This window comes from Dermacentor albipictus, chromosome 2, assembly GCF_038994185.2.
Source record: "Dermacentor albipictus isolate Rhodes 1998 colony chromosome 2, USDA_Dalb.pri_finalv2, whole genome shotgun sequence".
NCBI lineage: Eukaryota > Metazoa > Arthropoda > Arachnida > Ixodida > Ixodidae > Dermacentor > Dermacentor albipictus.
In genome coordinates, this window is record NC_091822.1 from 73,190,439 (window position 1) to 73,216,349 (window position 25,911).

The 25,911-nt window shown below is 46.0% G+C and overlaps 1 protein-coding gene across 3 annotated transcripts in view; it reads left to right on the plus strand.

Annotated features, from left to right (window-relative positions):
* The window catches only part of LOC135908205 (arginine/serine-rich coiled-coil protein 2-like), a 38,829-nt gene extending 19,269 nt beyond the window's left edge, over positions 1-19,560 (plus strand). For 2 of the 3 annotated variants that reach the window (XM_065439959.1, XM_065439958.1), the window contains 3 exons: positions 149-266; positions 587-652; positions 15,534-19,560. In XM_065439959.1, coding sequence (XP_065296031.1) covers positions 149-266; positions 587-652; positions 15,534-15,836 — 487 coding nt within the window. In that variant the 3' untranslated portion in view covers positions 15,837-19,560. The remainder of the gene's footprint in view (positions 1-148; positions 267-586; positions 653-15,533) is intronic. The other variant, XM_065439960.1, reaches the window with a different exon arrangement.
* Positions 19,561-25,911: the final 6,351 nt, after the last annotated feature.

Genomic DNA, 25,911 nt, shown 5'->3' on the forward strand with positions numbered 1-25,911 from the left:
GTGGCGAGCAGCCGGGCCCAATAGCTGGAACGTTCAAACTTGCGACCCACAATCATCAGCTTCCTCGGCTGCCATCGCGAGTGTCATGCTACTAGTACCACTACGGGGCATTCGTGTCTGAGCCCATGTGTGCTTTGTCTCTGTGCAGCTACTACAACCCAACAGCTGTGAATGCCGTCAAGTACACAGAGCAGATGCAAAAGCGCAAGCTCCTGTGGAAGAAGCCCCAACAGGAAGAAGTGGCTGCTGAAACTGAAGCACCCAAGGTGAGCACGGGCATACAGTGATATGTCTGCCTGACACGTGCGCGGGCGGCATATTTGATCCTCCACAGGGAGCATTAGAGTAGAAAATTGTAGGCCAAGGGTACTGTTAATCATCGGCAGTCAAACGTTGACACAGTGAAATCTCGGATTTCACAAGATCCAGGGGACCACAGCAAATTGTTCATTATTCTGAGAGGTCATTATAGTGAAAGCCTCGAAATTAATCGTGCCTCCCATCAACCCATCAGTTGTCACGGTATGAGCTAGCCGCAAAAATGTCGCTGTTGGCTCTTGGCCCCCTCTGTTCCTATATTCCTTAGATTCCACCAGGACGCATCAGCAAAGCACCATCTAGTAAGAGTGGCGCTTGCAACAGAGACGCTGAGGTAAGAAAACCGTCGGAGGAAGCACCACGTCTTCTCGAAAGCAGTTTTCTTTTTTTCACATTCTTTTCCTTAAACACCGAAGCTGTCTCACTATAGGCGAACGCCTGAAGTATTCTAAAAGCATAAGCGTGTGTAAACAGCACCGTCTGGAAAGTGCGATCATGTGGCATCCCTGCGAGCACGGAGGTTAAATTTCTCCATGCTTGTAGCTGGTATGGCCGCAGAAAGAAGCACGAGAGAAAGAAGAGGCATGTGCAGAAATCGTGGCAAAAGAATAAAGAGATGCACCTTTGCTGCTAGATGAAGAGAAACAACACAAAGCCTGATTTGTTGTCACCTCCGCAATTAAAAAAAAAAGTCCCCTCCTATGCTTTTGCATCCGGTGCCGCATCTCAGGTTTTCCAAACGCATGCACCACGGCATTTGCTTTCTGTGCCTTGTCAGCTAGACTACTGTTCTGGCTGCCATGCAGGAGACACGAAAAGCTAAGAATCCCCAGATTTTTCAATATTGTACTGCTGAGGCGTTGTTAGCATGACATGGAAAAACTGAATAATGATTGTTGTTCTGAAAAGATAAGTATTCTGAATTTTGTAGTACTGAAATATTTTTGCATTGTGCAACTATAAGCAGTCGGCAGAGCATTTCTCAGGGTGTCTACTAACTGGGAAAACCGGGACAACCGGGAATTCTCAGGGATCTTGAGTAGACTGGAAAAACGCGGGGAAAACTCGGGAAATTTGTGCTTCTATCGGGGAAAATTAGCTGTATTTTTATTGAAAGGGAACGAAAGTCGCGGTAACGCTGACTCAAGTAACGGAGAGGAATCGTAACGAATTGTCTTTGACGCCGCGTCGTTGGCTGGAGGAGTTGCCAGAGTACAGTCAGTGAGCAACTTTCCAGACGGGTGGCTTCGCAGCATCACTACACACCCCACAGGGTCAATGTATAAGAACGTCCGAAATTTCGGACACAAGAATCCTTCGCCGTCTGATTTTCCTGACTTTTTGCCGTGACCGTTGGTCCGAAATGGCATTAATAAAAGCCACAACCGCCAATAACCTCGACGCCTTGAACGGACACACTTGCACGCAGATCTGCTAGCAGCCGTAGCCACCACCGCGGCAATGCTAGGCCTAGCTGCTTCAAGGTTCAGTATTAAGCGTCTTGTCATTTTGTGCCGTGTTTTAAAGTGAAAGCTTTACTGGCCGCGAACTTGCGATTTCGCCGTGACGGTGCTCCGAGGAGGCACATGACATCACAACACGTGCCTCATCGCGGATATTTCTCTCTGTCGCTCCCTAGTCACTACTGCGCCACTAGTAGCACCGAGCCACAGCTGTTCCGCTGCTGCGCAGCGCCGTGCCTTTCCACCGCCGCCGGTATGACATCACATCGCGTTCCTCATCGTTGTGCTTGCCTCCACTCGCTTCACCAGCTGCGTCGCATGCCTGATAACATGTCGGAGGATTGAAAAAGGAGAGCTCACGCGCGCCGCAACTACAGTTGAGGCGGCAGTATGAACGGCGACTATTCTGATAAGCAGGGGGAGGCCTGGAATCGACATGGGAATGAGATGAAGAGGAAACGAATCGCCCATGAAACAGATGAACAGCGCGCCGAACGACTGGCTGAACGCCGCAACATAGCTAGACGACCAGACTAACCTGGACTTCCAATCAAGATTAACCAAGGCTAACCATGCTATGCCTTAGCTTTCGCTACGTATATCCTGGCATAGCCGAACTAAGCCACTGCCAATTTCTTTATTGAAGGAATTCGCCGCTGTCAGCAATGGCACTGACACACCTCCTTTGTGGTCATCGTGGTTGGCTTCGAAGTTTAGACAGCACGGCGCGTTGCATAATTCCGGTTCACGAAAGTCAGCTTTGCCTCATTGCAGCAGTGTTACGCTGTGAAGCATAACAAGTGCGAGAAGGGGCAGCTCTCGGGGGACAGTGTGTGTGTGTACAGTCGCCGACCGATTTTCCGGACTCCGAAAATTCGGACATGCCCGATTATTCGGTCAGCCTCGCGGCACTGCCGTTCTCCCCATAGACCATAATGTATAACAACTGCCGAAAGTTCGGACACCTTGCAACCTCTCGTCTGATTTTTCGGACACTCCTTGAGCCAACTCGGTCGAGAGCACCATGCACAGACTCTGACCGGTGCATGGTTCGACTTGCTGAACGCCATTTTTGTTTTGAACGGAGCTTCCTAACTGCCCCACGAAGTGGCGCTACTGGAAATCCCCGCTCATCATCATCGTTTCTGCCTGGTTAGATAGAGTGGCTCTGCAGCAGTTCCCGTTTCAGCTTAGTAAGCCATGTCAAGACAATCCAACAGCTGATTTGTTTCTTCGCTGACGCTGCGAGCAGGCCGCGTTTTTCGTTTGTGCGACTTGTGTTGGCACGGTGGTGTTTGCTTTGTGTGAGGTTTCGGTGAGCCAACGCGGCATACGTAAACATCGCGTCAAAGGTCTAATGGCGCCGGCAGTGCCCGCGCAGACTGCGCTGGGGAATGCCGGCAAGCGGTTGCCGGGAGGCCTAAGACTTGTCGCCTTCCGATGTGCTCCCTACTGACGCGGAAAATGTTCTTCCGAGACCTGCGCAGTGGTTGCATTGGGATTCCGGACACCGTCTCATTTGACAGTTTCATAGGTGCTGACACTGCTGTATTGACATGCGCAGAACTCGACGACGGCAAGATCATTCGTCAGGTTTCTGCTGCACCGCCGGAGATGACGCACCATGTGCTTCGCTGCCGTCGCATGCGGAGCGTGTACAAGCAGTGACTGTGCTTTCAGCCGCTAATAGTGACCGTACGACTCTCTCCGAGATTCAGGCTTATCTGATTGCGCGTAAACGGAACGGCGTGCAACAGCGCATTCACGATTTCTTCCAAGCCTACTGCCGAGCCCGAATAAGTGCGTGGAAATAAAGGATTTCTTTTTTTTTTTTCTTAATCTGCTTTTTCGGACACCTGTTTATTCGGACATTTTCGCAGTCCCCGTGAGGTCCGAATAAACGGTCGGCGACTGTATTCCTTAATTGTGCACACTCCCGTCACAATACGAGTACCGATATGCCTAATAAGTGTACTGCGGTCATTCAGATGTTTTTTGGACGTGCCTGTGGCGATTTGAGCCCTTAAGGGCTGTAAAAGACATGCATTCATTTTTTCGGATGCTTTCACGGCCCCTAGGGAGTCTGAAAAATCGGATGCTGACTGTACAACTGTCCAAGAGGATGCTTCAAATAGTCTGTGCGGCGAATGCGCAGCTGAAGAACAAGAAGACAGAGGACGAACACATTGAGAAATGAATGGGAAAAGGAGCATGCCGCCACTTTTTTGAAGGGGCTTGCACTCTTAAGGGGGGAGGAGGGGATCAGAATTAACTTTTTTGTTTCTTGACAGAAAGGGCTGAAATTTGGCACACGCACTGCACATTGCAATAAAGTGACAAATCTAAAATTTCATTAGGATATCTTAATTAGTTTTTGTTTTATAATAATTTATAAGTTCCTTGCTTGTGGAAAGCCTGGCACAGTAACAAAACATGATAGGGAGCTGGGAATACTTTGCATGTTTGCCCAGATGTATAATCCACATTAAGACAGTGTTCGATTTTTTTTTTTTTTTTAGTGCGCTAATAACTTTTTGCTCAACATAACATGCACATGACTGTGCTTCACTGAATGGAGCCATGTAGTAATTGTGAAATAATTAAGTAATCGAAAGATAAAGAAACATTTCAAGACTGTCTTTAAGCACAGCACAGCTTGTGGATCACAGCAAAACAAACTGGGCCAAAATCGGTCCAGCCATTGTTGTGCTACGCTTTCCACGAGCGAGGTGATTGACAAAAAAAATGCAATTGAGAAAACTGGCTGCAAAGTTTTAAAAGCACTGCAAATTTATTAAAAAGCACCAGGGCTGTAATATTTTGGATCATTGCTGTCAGGCATCTTCTTACACCTTTGCCGCATTGTTTGGTGGGCTTTGGATGCCTTCTTCAGGCGTTCTTTATCCTTTTCTTGCACCGTCTGGAGTAGTGCATGACCACCATTTTCACTGCCAGACCGAGCCTGCTATCGCAGTGTACACCCACAGAACGCTGTTGGCATCTTAAGGGGGGAGTTGGGCCATGATCAAAAAATTTTTACTTTTGAAGATACTAACCTGAAACTTTTCAGAAGTATGTAGTTTTGCATGCCGATTTCAAATATGCAGTCAGATTTAATCTCTGATGTATAGATCACCTTTTATGCTAATTACTCTGTGTGATTGTTATGAAAACAATAGAAAAAGAACTGCTACATAGAAATAGTTAAAACTTATATAGCCATGTTTCTGGAAGCCTAAGGTTTGAAATAAGACTTGTTTCATCATTTTCTGTTCACTTGGTACAAAGTTATGAAAGTTTGAATTTTCCAGTCGATAACTGAAAACTGCCTTTTTGTGATAGCTACAGAATTTCAAAATGTTCCAAGTCAAATATTAGTTGCACTGTGATGTTATTGCAAACATGACACATATAGGACTGAAATAAAACAAGAATGATCAAAATCTATTGAGTAGATGTGAAGCCACACCTCTCACAAAATTTAAAAGTACAAGAATTTTGTTTTTGAGAAAAACGTAGACATCTAATTGCAATGACATGCAAGGGTTTATTGAGGAGGAAAGGTTTCAATTATACATTGTGAAGGCTTAGAAAGCCCCAGGGCAATAGTCTTCATCAGGTTTTCCATGTTGCCTTCTCTTCACGGAAGTCTGGAAAGCTTCCGAGGCACCACGCTTTTTCTCGGACTTCACAGCACGAAACCTATCTTTCTCAGCAGCTCTAGAGCTACCTTTGCCACTTTGTTCCAACTGCAGCTCCCTCAATATGCTGGAGCTGGCATGCTGTGTGCCATGGTTGAAATGCATGACAGCTTCTGCTACAGCATTCTGCACTGCAAAAGGGGACACATTCTTGTCTTTAGGTGCAAGGCTCCAGATGAGGGAGTGAAGGGCCTCGTTAGAATTCTGAGTTTTGCCACGTTGGCATCGCTGCAAAAGGCTTTTGTCAGCAAGACGCTCGTACACGGGAAGCAATGCCTGGCACACATTTGGAGGCAGATTGTACCTGTGTTTGGGAGGGAGCTCATTTCTGGATATGGCTGCATTGTGTTTGCACCAGGATTCAGTACCACTTGGACAGAGGGTGTGGTTGTGCCTTTCATCACTTGATGTCACATGATAATAGGTCGCCATGACTGCCCTCTGCATCCTGTCAATATCTCCTACATTTGACTTCAGTGCCCATCCATAGTAGTTAGTCAGCTTTGAAATGAGGTCTCCAGTGAGCCGACCCTTGCCACCGATGCGCTCATCAGACTTTTTTGAAACGAGGTTTCGAAGCGCTGTGCCCATTCGTTTCTGAACGTGGTTGACACAGTCCTCCTTCTCAACTGAAATAAATCCATACACTTGGGCCTCTTGTACAGCGAGGTACGACCTGCTGTCACCATCGGACAGCATTGTGGTGTACCTCAGGCCGTGGCAAGAAAGTGACCTTTGAAACAAAATGAGGGCTGCCTCAGCCTCCATTTGGCCTGCTTTGCTTGTAGTGTTTTTCTGGCACTCATTTTTTTCCTTCCATTGAGGATACTCTAGGCTGTCAGGTGCTGGTGCACACTGACATCCAAGGCAGAAGTTGGACAAAACAACATAATCAAGCACATATCCAGAAAAAAGTTTGATCACTGCGGCAACTCCAATGTGAGAGGAGTGCCCTCGCGTGTGCCAGGTTCCATCGAAGCTTACCGCAATGTTCCCTGGATTTCCAAAGTTCATTTGCTCATAGAGGTCTTTCACTCTCTTAGCGCACTCATCCAAGCTCTTGCTGCATGCTCGTGTTGCCGCCGGATTCAGTTTCTGTTTCAGGTAGTCCTGATATGTCTTTTTATGAAGGCCTCTGTGCGACACTCCCAGATTTGCGAAAATGTCGTTTAGGGCTGCTTGTGCAAGTCCGGTGCTTTGAACAGCACGCGCCGCGAGCAGATTTATCTTCAAAGGCTTGCAATTTGCCTGGAACTGCCCTGCGACCCGAGGCGAGCTCCATTCAGCACCAACATCACCACAGTTGATGCACTGCATTCTTAGTTTTGCAGCTAGTCCGTACTCGCGATCATCCTTCGTAATTTTCAAGACCCCGCCGCACGTCCGGCACCCAGCAGAATGCAGCAAACTGTTCACTGCATCGAGGTCCACTATCGTGAACGCCGTCGACGAAACGCCCGGCGCACTAGGCGTTGTTGCGAGAAGTTCCGTTTTACGCTTCGTTGCCGAAACAGATGCCAGCTCAGCCGTTCTCTCCGCCGCTCGCTGCGTCAGAACATCGCACTCTTCGCTTGACAAGAAGTGCGTGTCCACTCTTGTCCGTTCCGGTTGCAAGTTGAAGCTCGTGGAAACCGCCACTCCGGGAACTGTCGAGGCAGCCGCCGCACTCGCTGAACCGCGTTCAGGCGTTCGTGGCGGGTCCGAGGCCGCCGCACTTGCCGGACCGCGTTTAGCCGTTGCTGGGCGCTGTGGCGTTCGCGGAGAGTCCGCGATGGTTTCCACTGAAGACGGAGGCACTTTGCGACGCTTTGCGGCACATTTCTTCCGTTTTTTGCCGAATTTGTGCACGGTGTGAAACTTCCGAGGCATCGCGATGAACTACGCCTTGTCAAGATGGCGCCGCCCGTGTTTCGGCATGAAGTGGGTGGAGTCAGCCGCCGACCAATCAGATGCGGTCGTTTGAATTCGCACCACGCAGGAACCAATGAAATAGCTCTGTGCTGCTTTCCTCTTTTGCCTTGTATTTTGTTTGCAGGGTAGTCTGGGATGCCTTGGTTTGGCGGGAAAGCAAGCCGAAAGGATGCTCCTTCGAATGAGACCAAGATGGCCGCGATCCGCCGCGGGGTCTTGAAATCGCGGACGCTTGAAAACGGGCGATTTTCGCGCTTTGCTTGCGCGCGATCCTCGTCGTTTGAGTTATATTATAGCCAATATTACAGTTATAAAACGTTTTCAGGGGCTGAATTTTCTGTAATAGATGCAGGAAAGTGTAAGGAATCCAAAAATAATTAAATTGAAAAATCGTTTTTTTCGCGATTTTTTCGTCTCCAAGACCCGGCTCCCCCCTTAAGCACAGAGTTTTAGCGATCAAAGAGTTCATCGCCGAAACAGGCATAATAATGAACTCGCAGTCGAAAGGGGCCGAAATTTGTTCTTGGCATTGCTGCTTCCGCTCAGTCGCGGACACTGCGCGAAGCGAGTCGCGAACACTGCATGCCTGCGCTTCTGCAGTCACCGCTGACACAAAACGCGGGTCGAGGCGCGTCTGAATCGTGTGACGATTCGTCTGGTGAGCCTTGAGTCACCATACAGCATGTAGCTCGTCGACGGTTGGGGCTCACTCGCAGGCTGCGTGTCCCTGTCGCACGATGCATCGGAAACGCACACCGTCTCTGCCAGCGATGGAGACCTTCGACCCGCGCCGCCTCCAACAACGCGATCTCGGTTGCTGACTCGCGCGGCCGTACGCACAGGTGCGAGAGCCTCCGTTGGCACGTCTTCCAGTGGCTTGGTTACCAGTGTCGATGTTACAGGGCGATTGTCGGCTTCGCTGCTGGAATCGCACGGTGCAAGATAACGCGGCACATTATCCGCGTGTTCAGTCGGGTTCTCCGCTTCTCCCGCTGGCCGCCTTCTTTTTCTCACTGTAGGAGGCCTGGGCTTCCGTTTTCCGAAGGCATGCTTCATTTAGAAGTTATTCTAGAACGAGCGACGATCCATCACTGACCTGGGTGCTTTCATAAATTCGAATTCTGTGAGTGTCAGATGAAGAAAGGCACCGCCGTGGTTTTCAAAGCAGACAACTGTGGTCCGCTGTGGTTGCCAGCTTGCCCGCTGCTGCAGCAGCAACCATTAGGCAAGATGCCTTTCAGTACGGCAGCCAATCGGAGGCGCGCTTTTATCGCAGGGCCCGTGTGACCGCCTCTAGCAGACCCGCACTCCTTTTGTGTTTGTGTGTTTGTTACAAGATGGCGACGACCGAAGAATTCAGAAACGGAATGGCGAAACTTCGAGCTTTCGAACGATACCAAGATGGCAGTGTTTGGTGGCGGGAAAGACGAGTTAGGGCTCTGCGAACTGCGGTAATTTTACGCGATTTAAAGCTGTTTTCTCGCCCTATGCACTGATAAATTAATTTTTTGGGGGCACTTTTAGTGCGTTTTCAGTCAAACCATTTTGATACAATGTAGATTAGGCATTGCAGATACCGAAACGCGTCATTGCCAAAATTCGATCGATACGCAGCAGGCCATGCTTCAACACAACCTAAAGTGGCGGGTCCATATTGTAAACGTGCTTTCCGAAGCAGACGACCGAGGTTGGTACGACCCATTTGAGGACAGAGGGCGCTTTTTAGCACCTTTCTCGCAGCGCCCCCTGGGCAGTGCAAGAGCCCCATGGTCGTGCGTTTCTCCTTCCTTTAGCCACCATACTCACGCTTTCGCTCTGCTGTCGGCTCTGTCTTGGCTCTGTTTCTGGCCGCGTGTTTGCGTTTTGCACAGAAAAGCCGTAGCACTGTCTGCGGACGCCGTTCTACTCGCCCATGGCGCAACGTCACTATGAGACCATGATGTCAGTACTCATCGATCGGAGGGCAGGCGATTTGAACAGCGCTAGAGGTACGCGGACGCTTCAGAACGCATTTTCTCTTAAAATAAGTCTCTCCTTGGCACGAAACAAGCGTTTCGAGGTTTCTGTGATGGTATTTCAACAGTCCACGTTGACTTTATAGTAACCTTTAGTGTCCCTTTAACAGTGGTAACAGATCCAAAGTCCAAGCGAGCTGTGCGTGCGGCCAGGCGGAGATGACTGCGTGTGTGAACGTGCGTTCTCACTCCTACCCTGTAGAATTCGTGTCATTGGCTTAAATGCATTTGCGGATTTACTTCTTTCAGGTGTAGGTAGCTCCTCTCTTTTCATTCAGTTTTGACTGCCAGTTTGCGTGTTTCTAATAAAACAATATTTTAAATGAATCGGTTATTTTCAGTGGTCCCATGAGACCTGCTATACGGTCGAATCTTATTACAACGAACCTTGATATCCAACAAAAAATGGCAGTTTTATCCGAAACGCCTCACTTCCGAAACTTTCTTCCAAATGTCTGAACTTTATTGTGAAGAGTGAGTGACAAACGTCCAAAATAAAAAGTCAGTTTCGCTCGAAAGGCGAAGCATCGATTACGATAGCAAATTAAGCAAGATAAGTGCAGCATCAGTGAGCGAATCGACTTTCGTGCTCTCCCTCTCGCCTCAACGCGAACTAAACGTCGAAAGCACAGCGAATACGAAGCTGCCAGCCAGGCACGTACCCAGGGGGGGGCCAGGGGGGGCCCGGGCCCCCCCCCCCCCGAAATCAAATGGCATACCCCCCCCCCTCCCCACCCACGCCACCACTCCTCACACATTCCTAAAGCGCCGCCAGATCAGTGTTGAGACTTCGCAGCTGTTCATCAGTCAGCATTATGCTGCCTTTTTCACTCCTTTTAGATGGCGGTAGTTATCGGCATCTCTTGTTATGTGAAGGACAGTTTTCTCAGAGATTCCGCACCCGCACGATTAACTCGAGATGCGTTCAGTTGTCACCATCTATTCAACCGTCACGCGCATAGCTGTTGCTTTTGTTAGTTCAGCCTTCTTTGTTTAGGCTGATCCTGGGACCAGGAGAGGGATGCGGCTGTTACTCAGCTGGTCTGTACTCTCATGGAACGAGTTGCGGCTGGAGAAAACGCAAATTGCATTTAACTTATCCCTTTGCTTCATTGTTTCCTTGAGTTACGGCTCGCCGCGACGCTGGCAGATGCCCGGAACCATATACACGTGATATGGCTTAGATAAGGTGAGAAATAAAATAATGTGAAAGAGCGTCCATCATGAAACCCTGCAATAACCCTTAAACCCATAAGCAAGATGACTGTCACCCGTTACCTCGTCTGTTTTTCCCTAACTGTATAGCACTTTTCGTGCAAAATTGGCAACTGGAAACAAAAATCGCAAGGAGTTGAGAAATTAAGCGATCTACTAAGGGAGAGAGCCAAGGCAACAACGAAACTGCAAGCAAAAGCGAATAATAAAAAAGTTAACCGTTGTTTATGAGAATATTTATGGATCAACATCTTTTTATTTAAAAAAGGAAGTAGAGAAAACGCCGCCGGAAGTGGAGAACAATTACTTGTTTTGAATGACGCTTCTACAGTTATCGGTCGAACCGCCTCACGTAGCCACTTCTCTGCTGTGCTTATGTGGGTGTTTTTCTAACCTTTCGCGGTGAGCGCAGTACGTATAGAATCGCAGAGTCCTGCGCTCGACGCGGTTGCATGGGACTGGCGGCCGCACAGCGTTACGAAATTCGCGGAACTGTCAAAACTGATCAAGGCGAAAATAATTGATATTCGAAACTATAACATGAGAAAGACTGAAGAAGCCGTAAAAAATGGACGCAGCCTGAAATCAGTAAAAAAGAAACCTGGCATACGACAAACCGTGATGTATGCACTAAAAGATAAGGAGGATAATATCATCAGCAATCTCGAAGATATAGTTAAAGGAACGGAAAATTCTAAGCTGACCTGTATACAGTACCCAGAGGAGTCACGATAGTTCACTTAGAAACAGTAATGAACAGGATACAGAAACTCTCCTATAACTAGCGATGAGGTCAGAAAGGCCCTGCAAGACATGAAACGATGAAGAGCGGGAGCATAAGGTGGAATAACAGTCGATTTAATCAAAGATGGAGGAGACATAATGCTTGGAAAACTGGCGGCTCTTTATACGACGTGTCTATCGACTGCAAGGGTCCCAGAAAACTGGAAGAATGCAGACATTATACTAATCCACAAAAAAAGGAGACGTTAAAGAATTGAACAATTATGGGACCATTAGCTTGCTCCCAGTATTATATAAAATCTTTACCAAAATAATCTCCAATAGAATAAGGTTAACACTGGATTTTGTCAACCAAGGGAACAGGCTGGCTTCAGGAAGAGATACCTTACAGTGGATCACATCCATGTCATCAACCAGGTTATCGCGAAATCTGCAGAGTACAATAAGCCTCTCTATGTGGCTTATATAAATTACGAAAAGGCATTTGATTTAGTAGAGATACCAGCAATCGTAGAGGCACTACGTAATCAAGGAGTACAGAACGCTTACGTAAAAAGCTTGGAAAATATTGCTACAATGCGTGAGGTATTTGTTTGTTTGAACGGGGCGCGAAGGCGCCATCACTCCAGAAAAGAGGAGGAAGAACGAACTGGGCTCGCGCTGTGAATCTAACCGGTCAGCGCTGCAACCTTTGTTGTAAATATAATCTGTAAATAGTTTCTCGTCTTACTGACTCGTCTTTCGCCTTAGAATATCTACGAGGTTCTACAGCTACCTTATTTCTACACAAGAAAAGCAGGGGTCCGACAGGGAGACACAATTTCTCCAAAGCTATTATCTGCGTGCTTAGAAGAATTCAAGCTATTAAACTGGGAAGGCTTAGGAGTAAAGATGGACGGCAAATATCTCGGCAACCTTCGGTTTGCCGATGACATTGTTGTATTCAACAACAATGCAGACGAGTTACAACAAATGATTGGAGACCTTAACAGAGAGAGTGTAAGAGTGGGGTTGAATATTATTATGCAGAAGATGAAGATAATGATAAATAGCCGGGCAAAGGAACAAGAGATCAGGATGGCCAGTCGGCCACTAGAGACTGTGAAGGAGTACGTTTACCTAGGTCAATTAATCAGAAGGAACACTGATCATGAGAAGGAAATTCACAGAAGAATAAATATAGGTTGGATCGCATACAGCAGACATTGCCAGCTCCTGACTGGAAGCTTACCATTATTATTGCAAAGTAAGGTGTGCAATCAGTGCATATTGCCAGTGCAATATGTCCAGTGCGAATGTATTTTCCAGTGCATTTCCCAGTGCATTTTGCCAGTGCATATGGGGCAGAGACTTGAGAGCAAGTTAAGGACCACGCAAATAGCGATCTAATGAAGATTGCTAGGCATAACGTTAAGAGAGAAAGAGAGTGGTTTGGACCAGAGAGCGAACGGGTATAGATAATATTCTAATTGACATCAAGAGGAAAATATGTAGCTGGGCAGGTCATGTAATGCGCCAGTTAGATAACCGTTGGACCATTAGGGTTACAGAATGGGTACCAAGAGAAGGGAAACGCAATCGAGGACGACAAAACACTAGGTGGAGCGATGAAATTAGGAAATTCGGGGGCGCTAGTTGGAATCGGTTGGCGCAGGACAGGGGTAATTGGAGATCGCAGGGAGAGGTCTTCGTCCTGCAGTGGACATAAAACAGGCTGATGATGATGATGATGGTGGTGGTGGTGGTGGTGGTGGTGGTGGTGGTGGTGGTGGTGCCCCCCCCCCCCCCCCCCGAAAAAAAATCCTGGGTACGTGCCTGCTGCCAGCACAGGGCACACTTTGTCCACATTGCAGATCGCTTTGAAGACAAGGCCCCTGCGCTCGCACTTTGTCCACCTCGCAGATAGCTTTCAAGATACGGTGGCCACGCCGTAAGCAGTTGCTGCCAGAGTAAAACCCCTCTTCCGCCTTGCCCCCCTCCCACCCACCCCACGTGTCTCGCGCACAGAAAAACACAGCGCATTCTTGCTCCGCCTTCCTTCCTCGCACGCGCGCTATATTTATCCCAAATCATCAGCTGACCCTTGCAAGTCAGATGTCAGCCTGTGTCGACACAGAAAAAGTCAGGTTTATACGTCTGATTTTGACAAAATCTGCTGTAGCCAATAGTTGTAGTGTGGTCTGTTAAAAGCGAACTTCGTTGCATTAATAATATAAGCAGAGGAAACTAAGGTTGAAATAAGGTTCATTATATTCTAAAGTTTGTCGTACATGGGTCCGTTGTAGACTGTAGAGATTGCACGGTAGCACTTACTAGTTTGTCTTGGTGCATATGTAAGTCTCCAGAATGCCATAAAATAGCACGTTTTGAATTAGCTTTTGTAATGATAGTGACGTATAGCTGTCATAATGTATGAGTGAAAAGTTCCGGCACGGACTTCCGATGAGTAGCGTTCGCAGGCTCCAACAGTAGCAATGGTAGGCTGTTGCCAACATCCTGAATGCTGTTCTGCTTTTATGTGTAATTGTAATGTGCACAGGGTGTATACCAACAGGGAAAACTTGGAGAAATTGTGCTTCTGTCAGGGATAATTAGCTGTCATTTTATTTAAAGGGAACGAAAGTCTCCCTAATGCTGGCTCGAGTAAAAGAGAGGAATCGTGATGAATTGTCTTCGACGCTGTGTCATCGGCCGTTGGAGCTGCCAGTGTACAGGCAACGACTGATTTTCCCTTCGGCATGCGATTTTTTAGACTTCTTGCCACGACCGCAGGTCCAAAACAGCATTAACCAAAGCCAACACTGCTATTTTGATTATCTTGCTTCGCAGATCTGCTGGCAGCCGTAGCCAGCACTGCGGTAGTGCTACGCCTAGCTGCTTCGACGTTTGCTATAAAGCTTCTTACCGTTAGGGGCTGTGCTTTTCATTGAAAGAATTTGCAGCTGTCGGCAATGGCACTGACTCTGCCTCTGTAATCCTCGCGATTGGCTTCTAGGCTTAGAAAGCCTGACGCGTTGGGTAATGCTGGGATAATGCTGGGCAATTGTTATGGGACACAGTGTGTATTCCCTAATTATACACACGTGCACCCGCCATGTTCTGTTGTAGTACGAGCACCGATATGCCTAATAACTGTACTGGCAGGCCTTCAGAGGTTTTTCGGACGTACCTGTGGCAATTTGAGCCTTTAAGGGGCAGTAAAAGACATTCATTCATTTTTTTGACGTTTTCGTGGCCCCCCGGGAGACCGAAAAATCGGACGTTGACAATACAACTAACTGACCAAGAGGATGCTTCAAATGGTCCGTATGGCGAACACGCGGCAGAACGAGGACAAGAACACAAAGGACCGATGCTTTGAGAAATGAACAGGAAAGGAAGCACTTCTTATAAGGTGCTTGAGCTCAAAAAGCAAAGTGTTGGCTGACATCGAGATGCAGGTGACCCTTATCCAACACAAAATAAGCTCTTTAAATCGGTGACACGCAACACCGGCATTGTGTGCAGGAGAGTATGTCGGTACAGTTGAGGTTGACTTTCCAGCTGCTGAGAGAATCTTACTTATGACAAAGTTTGGGCCTAATACCAATCAGCTTGCTATCCGTTTATAGAAATAGCTAATTTTCTCTTCTTATTTGTATTTTAAAATGTTTGACTGAATTTGCAATAAGCTTTACCATTTTTTATTCGAAGATATTTTATTCGCTGTGCATTTTACTAACCCCTCCCCTCAGTTTTCTTTATTGAATAAAAATAAAGGCTACTCCTTTCTATTCAAACTGGATTAACTAGCTTTTTTTTAGTTTTTAACATGCTTACTAGAGAGTGGCAGCATTGGGCGACATGGTATCAACCAGTCCTAACATAAAACAGTTCTGTGTGACTCTGGCAATATGCAAAGGCACTCGGGGGAAAACCAGGAAAACTCGGGGAACTTGAAAATGTCAACTTGGTAGGCACCCTGCGTGCCGGTAATTTCCGGAACCACGTCTTTCGAAAAAAAAAATGAGAGATCTGTGTTCTAGAATCTGTTAAATGGGCCAATGACTGTGTAGCACTAAAAACAGTCTGGTATTAGTCCACATTGTGCCACTCCATGTTCCACAAATAATGCAGACCTGCAGTCTGAACTGTGATTGATTGTGCCTCTTATGTGCTCATTTCAGCCACAGCCCAACTCAACATGTGCCAAGGTGTGGGAGAAGATGACCTTTGCCCAGGACGACGATGGCAAGATGACCGCCAAGTTCCGCAAGCTCATGGGCATCCGTGGCGAACCACCGCCACCCACTGATAAGCCAGACCCTGCAGTCAACCCCCTGCTGAAGCAGCAGGAGAAGTTGTTTCATGACCTGGACCAGCAGTACGAAGCAGCGCGCGTCTCCACACACACGCACCGTGGTGTCGGGCTTGGCTACAGCTCACAGATGGCAGCCTTCTTTCAGCAGACCAACCTAAACAATAAGTGAACAGTGAAGGCCCCGGATGGATGACCGGCTTTGTACATACAGACATTTCGAGGAGTTGTATTTGGGGGGGATGTTTGCGTCGTCCTGTGCAGTGCAGCCTCAGAGGTGACATTTTGTTGAAGCGTCACTTGCCGACACCCTGTAACCCCCCACCTTTGAGCCGAACAACCCTGAACGGGAGAAAACGCTTGCTAGGAATGGGCTGCTTGGGCTACCGACAGACTCTTGAAGAGGGCGGGCTCTCGGCAGAGGGCACGTGATCACACTAACCTGCACGACGGGAGAAACAAGCTACGGATCAACTGTGTTACGTGGTGTACATATACAGACGGCGTTTTTCTTGGCAAGAGAGTAGGCCTCAGCTGTCGCACTAAGCGGAGTGACTTTCAGTAAGCTTGATGTCTGCATGACTGGTGCCACTGCTGATGGATATCTCGGCAGGTTACGAGAGAGTAGCCATGGCTTTATTCGGCACGTGGCAAAGTGCTCTGCTCTGCCTTACAGAGGAGAGATTTGGGTGGGTGGCACTGGAGGAAGCAGGCATCTCATGATCAGCAGTCCGTGGGACATGTTGAAGTCCTTCAAGATTCTGTTGCTGCAGAGTTCCCCTACCCTTGGCTTTTGCACAGCAGTCTGTGCAAGATGCTAGCCTGGCATGCAGTGAGGTACATTTTTTCGTGGAGTCCCCACTGTGCCTCACTTTATGCTGAAGCTGCATAACACTGCACGACTGTTGCCCACTGAAGTGTCTCATTTTGCGCGTGTGTCGAGAGTTAGACAGGCCAATGGCCTTCGAGGCATACGAAGCGAGCTACACTATTGGTAGATTTGGCTAAGGGGGTCGTGCTTGTATACTACTGTGGCACTGTTTCATGTCTGTACAGTCATGTTTGACATTTTTCACTGATGTTTGAGAGATTTGACCAAAGAAGCTTCACCATTTGTTCATCAGCAGCTGCCTTCAATTAAAAATGAATACTTCCTTGGTGCAAAATTTGGCAGCACTGGAATAGTATATGAAGTCCTTAAAGATGCCTCGTGTCTATTCCTTTAAAATCATGACGGGGATCTGAACTGTTGCTATCGTAGATTGTTTCTATAAACAAAGTTTTTGCAGCTGGTTTTCAAATTGTAAGCGTCAGTGTCTCGCATAAAAGTAAGACGAAGCAATTGATCAGAAACACTTTAGTAACCACATGGCTAACTATTGTACATACTTGTTGACTTTGCCAGCATTAGCAGAGTCGTTGAGAGAAGTTTCACTTCTCCACAAATGACCGTATTTTTCAAAGGGCCCCTGACCAGAGCTCACGTGAAAGTTTCGTTATACACTGGAAGTCGCAAGGTGCCGTCGGGGGGACATGTTACTGCAGTAATGTTTCAGTTGGGTGCATTATTAAACGAGAAATTGAAATGTCACATTGTCATGTGGGCAGGAGGCCAAATTCACTGCAAACATAGGCCCACTCTCCCTTGGCCTCGAGTAGCACTGCAAGCAACATTCCTTTGCCATGTCACTGAGCCATGCTTTCTAGAAGGTTGCAGAAATTTGCACCTCTTCCTGTTTACCATCCTCCTTCCTCTCATTTCCTGCCTTGGCAAAGAATGAGAGGGAGGGACTGCGCCCCATTTACATCGTAAACTGTATTCCCCCCCCTCCCTCCCCCCCCCCCCCGTTTTGCATTGCAGCACTTTTCGAGTTGAAGTTGTGCACCCAAGCCACATACCACATTTAATCTAATCTGGGCCAGCTCAATTCTAAGCCAACCCCTGAAGCCAGAACGTAGGCCGAACAAAAAAGAAGTGAGGGCAGCATTCGCAAACTGAAAACATTTATTCAATATGCACATGCGGAGCTCTCTCAGGCATCGCTGCTAGCCTCATCGCCATCTTCCTCACGAAAAGTGTTTCCCATTGCCCCCTCCAACAACTGATTTCTTTCTCATCGATACTAAAGTCCCACCTGACTTGAATGTTTGACAGTGCATCTGCGGATAGCACAACTTTTCATTTGAAAGCGGCACTATAGTTGCATCGCCTGTTTGGTGCCGTTACGATAATGCCACGCCACATGCTGATGTGACACGGGCCAGAATGGCGACGTCGCTTCTGTACTTCAGTTTGCTATTGGCGTGGCTAGTAGCAGCTGCAATACTGACTTTTCTAGATGGCACTAGATATGCAGCACACTTCAGGAAAAAACAATTTATGGTAACTCAAAGGGAAGCTCATTACTTCTCGAAACGAGATCAGGATGCCTTGGAACACACACTTGTAAAGTGAGATATAAAAAGGAAGATGCATGTGCTTGCTGCGGTAAGGCTAGGGAAGCTATGGAGCATGTTTTAGTAGAATGTGAAGATATCTTCCCAGCGGACGGTTTGGGCACCTCTGGCCTCTTTGAAGCCCTTGGTTAAAACATGTCCGCAGTAGAGATTAGTAAGAGGTGATGGAAGATTGGTGAAAGAAAAGTAGGGGAACTACAGACAATGGAGGTGTATACAAAAACTAAATTCAGAACAGGGGTTCAGAAAGTAAGTTTTGTTATGGGAATTCGTGTGTGTGTGTTTTACCATAGGTAGGACATAAGGCAATATAATAGCAAGTGCTTGCTGGTGCAACCCACTGCCCTGTTCCAAAGGGGACACTTGGAGCATCCATCCATCCATCTATTTATTATTTTAAATTAAAAACTGGCGTGTTTTTTAATATCCTCAAATCTAAGCCGACCCTAGAGCATGGTATATGATTACTTGAAGAACAAAAGTACCGGCCTAGATTCCATTAAATAAGTTAATCGGTCACGTTGCAGGCAGTGCGTCTGACGTATAGGCGTTCATGTGTGTGCGACCTTGATTTAACACCGGCAGGAAGTGGGACTCCAAATGGAAGGATTCACAGCTTTAGTTGGAAATGTCGGCTGTTCCCTTGCCATTACACGGCGATACTTTGTAGCTGCAGTCATCAGCTTATGTTTACACACTGCGCTTGTCTGTATGCAATGCTGAAACTTTGTGAGAGGCCTGTTAAAGTGTGGTGTGCAGGCTCCTGATGCCCTCAAGACTCTCTGGGGCATCAAAGGGAAAGTTGCTGGGGTGGCATTCAGCGCATGTATTCACAGGGCCCCCAATTTAAAGGGCAACGCTTGCGGACTCGCATCTTTAGGTCACGATAACTGCAGAAATGTGCGGTATGTTTAACCAAATTTCGGAGATAGAAACAGGTCAGAAATGCGGAAAACGAAAATTGAAAATTTGAATTTAGGCAGATTCTCGATCCCGAACACTCGGGTCCCCCGCCCCTTAATGTGGCATGGGCCTCAAGCTTTTACGGTGCAAACGGGAAGTCTTGGGCCTGTGTGCTTTGTCGAACACAGCTGTTGTAGCAGGTCAAAGGGTTAACTACTAGCGAAGCGCTCTGACATTTTCAAAGAAATGAAATGAACGGTCGTTTCTGAGCATGTAAAAAAGGATTTACTTTTTTTAACAAGTGTGAATTTTCAAAGGTTTAATTTGCACACAAATTCAACAGTGCTGCCACATGTTAGTCTTTAGGGAAGGCTGTTGGAAGTTTCGTGCACCATTCAAATGTGCCGCATTTGTCATGTAAATGGAATGTCATATTTTCAGCTGTAAATATACAACATTGTGTGCGCATGCCTCATGAGCTGTGTGCTCATTTTTTTGAGCTCCTATAAACAGGCGCAATAAAGTTTTGCTGTTTATTCTGTGTCTAACTTGTGTGGTATGAAGTGCTCAGGCACATTACACACTTGTCCATTTAATTAGTATAGAGGAAAGGGGTGGGGCATGGATCATTGTCATCAACCTATTTTATGTCTACAGCAGGACGAAGGCCTCTCTCTGCAGATACGACTGCTCGAAGTAGTTGCAGTGCAGTTTTGTAGGTGGAGCTTGTACTGAATTCTTGGTTGTTATCAAACAGCTTCCGTCGCTTTTTTCATCATCATCATCAGCCTGGTTACGCCCACTGCAGGGCAAAGGCCTCTACCATACTTCTCCAACTCCTGTGGTCATGTACTAATTGTGGCCATGTTGTCCCTGCAAACTTAAGCTCATCCGCCCATCTAACTTTCTGCCACCCCCTGCTACACTCTTGCTTTTTTTTAGTCTGTAGACCAAATTTTTTTTTTCAGTTCTGTACTTTTTTTTCAGTTCCCCATATAAGTGTGTATGCACCATCAGTAAAAAAACGCCAAGTAACCAGTCATCACTGCACCACTTCACTGGATTTCCCCCTTTCAAGGACTTGGCCTGGACTTGACAGTTCCAGTATTTTTTGGGGAGCCCCGACTTTGAAATTTCAGTCCCAGGGATCTTTGCTCTGTACTGTTAAATGTGCATCTTTTATTGTTGCTGACAATTTATGGGCGCCAATTTACTTTCTCATTGCTGCTGGTCTTGTATGTGAACGTGTAATCTTTAGCTTTCCACACCATTTACTTGTGCCTATAAGTTTGCAATGGATATCATTTTGAGTAGTCCATTCGACTGTTCTTCGTCTTGCCTACTCCGTGTACTGCAACGAAGACTAAGGTTTGTGTCAACGAATTAAGGAGCGGCTGCATCTTGCAGAGGACAGAGGAACGTTTGCCCATCGTGCCCTACTGCCTAATTCTTCTGAGAATTCTTCTCAGTAGAGTGGAGGGTGATCAGAGGGGAACAATAAAGCTCTCATTCTCTTTTCCGGTTAAAGGCAAACAGCAACAAAATTCTACGCCGCTTAAATGCCCTAGTTTCAGATTTTGTAGATGGAGAGAAGTGTATCTTTTGTGTAATATTTTAAAGGGACACTGAAGAGAGAAACTGAATTGGGTTAGATTGTCGAGGTATTCCTGAATAACTGCTTGATCTTGCGGTAGGACATAAGGCAATATAATAGCAAGTGCTTGCTGGTGCAACCCACTGCCCTGTTCCAAAGGGGACACTTGGAGCATCCATCCATCCATCTATTATTTTAAATTAAAAACTGGCGTGTTTTTTAATATCCTCAAATCTAAGCCGACCCTAGAGCATGGTATATGATTACTTGAAGAACAAAAGTACCGGCCTAGATTCCATTAAATAAGTTAATCGGTCACGTTGCAGGCAGTGCGTCTGGGTTAGATTGTCGAGGTATTCCTGAATAACTACTATTATAGTAGTATTAGAATAACTAGTATTAGGTCGATTAGCAGAAAAAGTTTCATTGTAATGCAAGGGTCAGTACGTCTGTGTGATGTTATGGACAGCAAAGTAATCACGTTTTGGCCATTGTGATTCATTAAATGTTCTTAATCCAAGTTCGGTGTTAGGCTCTTTTGGAAGATAAACATAGTCTGACACATCACCTTGGCTGCCAAGACCTGAATGAAGCATACGTTTTCTTTACAGGTATGTAACTAATGTAGCGAAACTCTGAGCGCATGTCTGTGGCTGACAGTGCTCACATCACACTGACTCTATTTTCTGAGAATATAGAAACAATGGCTGTTGAAAAGTGTAGCCTCTATTGTCTGGCACATTCTGGAGATTGTACACAGCAAGGACTGTTGCGCTGTTGTTTTGAGGTGATTTAAACTAATGATACAAATACCCCAGGAAATGGAGTCAAAGTTTACAACGGCCCAGTAGGATGGCCACTTTTGTCACGATGTGCATCGTTATTGCGTTTTTCGTGACTTGCGAAGCATCTGTTGGCAGTTAGAGTGGCATTTTTGTTACTGTGTAGGGATAATTTACTAGAACAGCTGAAATAATTTTTCCCTTCAATATGCCTTTACATTTGATCTACAAGTGAATGCATCACAATAATGCAAAAATTCAATTTCGGTGTGTGGGAATTAGATGTACAAGGTGTCTTTTTTTTTTAGCTGCACCAAATTTTAAATTTCGAAAAATGTAAATTGCGGTAATGTTATGTTTACCATTTATGTCTGCAGATAAGCAGCCTCTAGATACAGAGCAATTGCTGTGATTACGTGTGTAATTAGCAAAGTTTCGGTAATTAACTTTCTAATTATCAACAATAGGTGGCTACAGCGAATGAGTACTTTGGAGCCCGTTGTCGATGCTATCTGTACCAACGATTAAATTTTGAACACAGTGGCCTCCTGATCGGCCAGCGTCATCGGTCCATAGCTAACGACAGCCATCTTGCAGGCAGGCCCCCACCTCCGAGCAGGGCTTCATGAAACCGTCTGCTGTTGCGCTTCTTCCTTGGAGCCAGGAAGAAGCGCGAACTGCAAATGTTCCAAAATCCATTTAGTGGCAACATGGGTGCACTACCAGGTTACTTTCAAAAATTGAGCTGCATGCAGCCAAATGACATCTTGAAGTAGAGGCATAAAGAATAAAAGCTAGTCAATTTCAATTAATTACAAGTCTCTGAACAGGTCCCAAATTCAAAGCAATTTGCCCGTGAGCATGTGCCAATTTTTAGCACTGTACCTACCTTTGTATGCAAGCTTTCTCCAGAATGAAAAATGGGAAGTAGAGATGCAGGGCTAACTTGACTAACCAACACCCAAGTTCTCTGCTTAATACACAGGCTCATCAGGCTTGCCGCAGCAGCTCACTGGAATAATAAAGTCAAAACACAAGGGCTACCACTTACATTAGCCCCCGTTCTACATCTTGGCAACGGAACACAATTCCCATGCATTGAAATACAGTGTTTTTTTGTATGCCCTGTGAGGCATTTTACTGTCATCACATGCCTCTTTGTAAATAGTTAACACTGCAAACATGTGTGCATGTTAATGTGAATATGTGAATACTTTCTTCCCTCCTGTTTTTCTTGGTGGGAATTCCACTACACATTTACGTATTAGCATGATGATCACCTTTTATATTTTTGTATGTTGATTTGCTGCTGATTTAATATGTTGCAATTTGATTTCGTTACAATTGGTGCCATTCTGAGAGTACGTGTGTATTATATTTTGTAGTCGGTGTCTACCATTGGTCTGCCATCGTACCATACCGCCTGCGTCAAATTCTTCACCATTCTATGGTAATTATGCTGTCATCATTCAGTCGGGATCATGCCGCCATGTCATGCCATTGTTGTCATTGCCTCATCGTGAGACGGTTGCGATCATGCATCCCTTGTCATACTGTCGCCATCGTGATCGCACAACCTTCATCATCCGGCTCGTCTTGCTGACATTGACACCCCATCATTGTATTCATCATAGTCTTTGTCACACCATGGTGGTCATACATCAGTTGTCATCCATTCGTTGTCATACCATCATCGTGATGTAGTCGCAGTCATCCCCATCATCACCATTCTACTTCGACAACTGATTCTCGGCATGCCGTCATCGTCACACAAATCTTCGTCATCATGTTTTGCCATCATCATCACATTACTACCGTCATTTTATTGTCATCATGCTGTTTCGATTCACAGACATAATTTCTTCCTATTGTAATTACACTTGTTTTCATTCAGTTGTGATGAGGCCGCCGTTATCACGCATATGGCATCGTCGTCATTGTGCCATCGTCAGATAGTCATCATGCATTAATTAATTGTCATCATATTATGCTATCAGGGTCATACAATTGAAGTCATTCCAGTTGTTTATCGAGTTCTCATACCATTTTATCATGTCATCGTAATGCTGTTGACATTATACATTTGCCATCATTTCATCTCATTGTCGTCATGCCACCTTTGCTATTCCATCAACATTATTCCACTTCTCAACTGACTGACGAAAAGGCCAGTCCGCTGTTGTCACTGCGTCAGCATCATACAGTTGTCGTCATGCTGCCATGCTCGTGAGCAACCTTGGAAAGCAATTGCCATCGCTAACTGGTACGATACCGGAGTATGTTGCATATATAGCCAAAGCAACGGATGTCTCAGAATGACTACTGCAGATGTTAAATGAATATGTCACTTCAGAATGGCAGTGTGTCACTATACATTGCGCGAATGCTAATTGCATTACCATCTTCATCATGACATTAATCCTGCCATAGTTTATTTCATTTTTTATTGTCCGGCCATCGACATCGCCACTGCATGGTTGTAAATCTGGCCCTATGGCCAAAAAGTTCGGACACCCTCATGCATGCATGGTTTAAAGCATAGATTAGGAGCTGGCAAGTATGCATGTGCAGCATAGTTCTTATTTACGGTGCTTAAGAGGGGCATAACTGATCTGGATCGCATTTAGTCACTTGCGACGTGATATGGTCCATTAGTGTTCATTAGGTATGCATGTCTTTAACATACAAGGAATGGTGTTTATTTCAATAGACAGTTAAAGCGTACGCGCATTGCCTGCCAGCATATTGTTGGGGTGCATTTGGACAGGACCATGCACGCAAGAGGGAGACGAAGAGGAAGTGGAAGACTGTCTACTGGAGTCTACTGGTCACACGTGTAATATATGCTATAGGAAGGGATGAACAAGCAAAACGTTTCCTTAGATGGGGTAGCAGGGGCTCACTTCACCCTTGCATATTTTTACAGCAGAGCTGTACATGGTTAGCCTCCCATACAAGTTTCAGTGTCTGTGCCTCAAAGCTCCCACGCCCTTTATGAGGAGGCAAAACAAACCACTAAGACATGTGCTGACACCTGGCGTAGCAAGAGAAAAGCTAAGAAACCACCTATACAATAATTACTAGAGGGAACTCTAGCGCTAATGTCTATGAGAGCTGCAATTGGGGCGGTTCAGCCAGCATGGGAATTAAGGGCAAGAACATGGATTTGGATGAACTTCGTCCTTCTGGCTTTAAACGTCTCTTCGGCTTCGTAAATTCCTTATTTTCACCAGCATATTGTGCAATAAAAATTAAATGAACAATATTAGGATCACGCACCGGCACGATTAAAATACAGGACCTCTAACACAGAAGCCTGACATTGAAACCATTATGCCACAGATGCATTTTTCTTTTTTTCTTGGTATTTATTAAAGTAGCATGCAACCCGATAAAGCATTCGCCAGTTGCGCACATTCATATAATGGAAGGCACAATGACAGTCACACACAGAAAAGGCAGCGTTCATGTTTTGGGTGTAAATGTTGGTTCCACTTTAGAAGGGTGGTAAGGTTCGGCACCTCACCCAAAAAAGGGGTACCAGTCTAGTTGAATATCGAGTCCATCATGAACATACACAGTCATCTGGATGAAACGCATCCTTGTAGGTACAACCATTTCAGTGTTTCAGTCCATCATTCTCGTTTTGTGCATTCCCATGAGAAAGTGTGCATTCCCATAAGAAAAAATGCCGAAAGGTGCATTAACGTCAGAGGTCGGCAGCAGATATCGCACAGATGGGGGTTTATTTCAATGTCTATCTTTAAAGACTGTTGGAGGACATCCCAAAATAGGATGGTGTCGTTGCAGTTAATAAAACTATGTTCAATTGTCTCTGGCACATCACAAAGGCAACACTTAACCAAAGAGACGAAGATACCCTTTTTCTGTAGCCATGTTTTTACTGGTATAGTTTCACTATGAAGCTTATAAAAGAATGTTTTGCAGCATGGGGATATATACATTTTATGAACTCGCTTTAGCATATTGTAGCCTGGCTATTTAATGTATAGTGATCGGTAAAATGGAGGCGGAAATAGCATGGACAGTAAATCTTTGTACAACGTTTTACGCGACACAGAGTACAAGCATTCAGTGAAAACCAAGCTGTCAGGAAATGAACCACTAAGTAGCAAGAGCTACTGCATGGTTGCATGAACCACCCGAAGCATAAACACAAAGAAAAATTTGAAGAAACAACTAAATCGGTTAAAGCATTAACAAGTGTGACTTGCACGAATGGCAGAACTATTGGATGTGGAGTATCGCAAAAAAAGAATGAGACACCGTCTGCCGAACATAAACATGTACTATGCCCAGCCCACGTTGACTAACAGGCCTAAAAATATTGTCTCACCTCATGGGCCCAAAAGTGGAAGACCATACAAAGGTTTGCAAAGATTCAGTGAGAGCATTGGATATAGAGCCTGGCACAATGAATAACTTGCAATTCATACTAAATTTTTGTTCCCAAAAACTTATTGCAGGCTTCGGCTTTTCCAAAAATACAG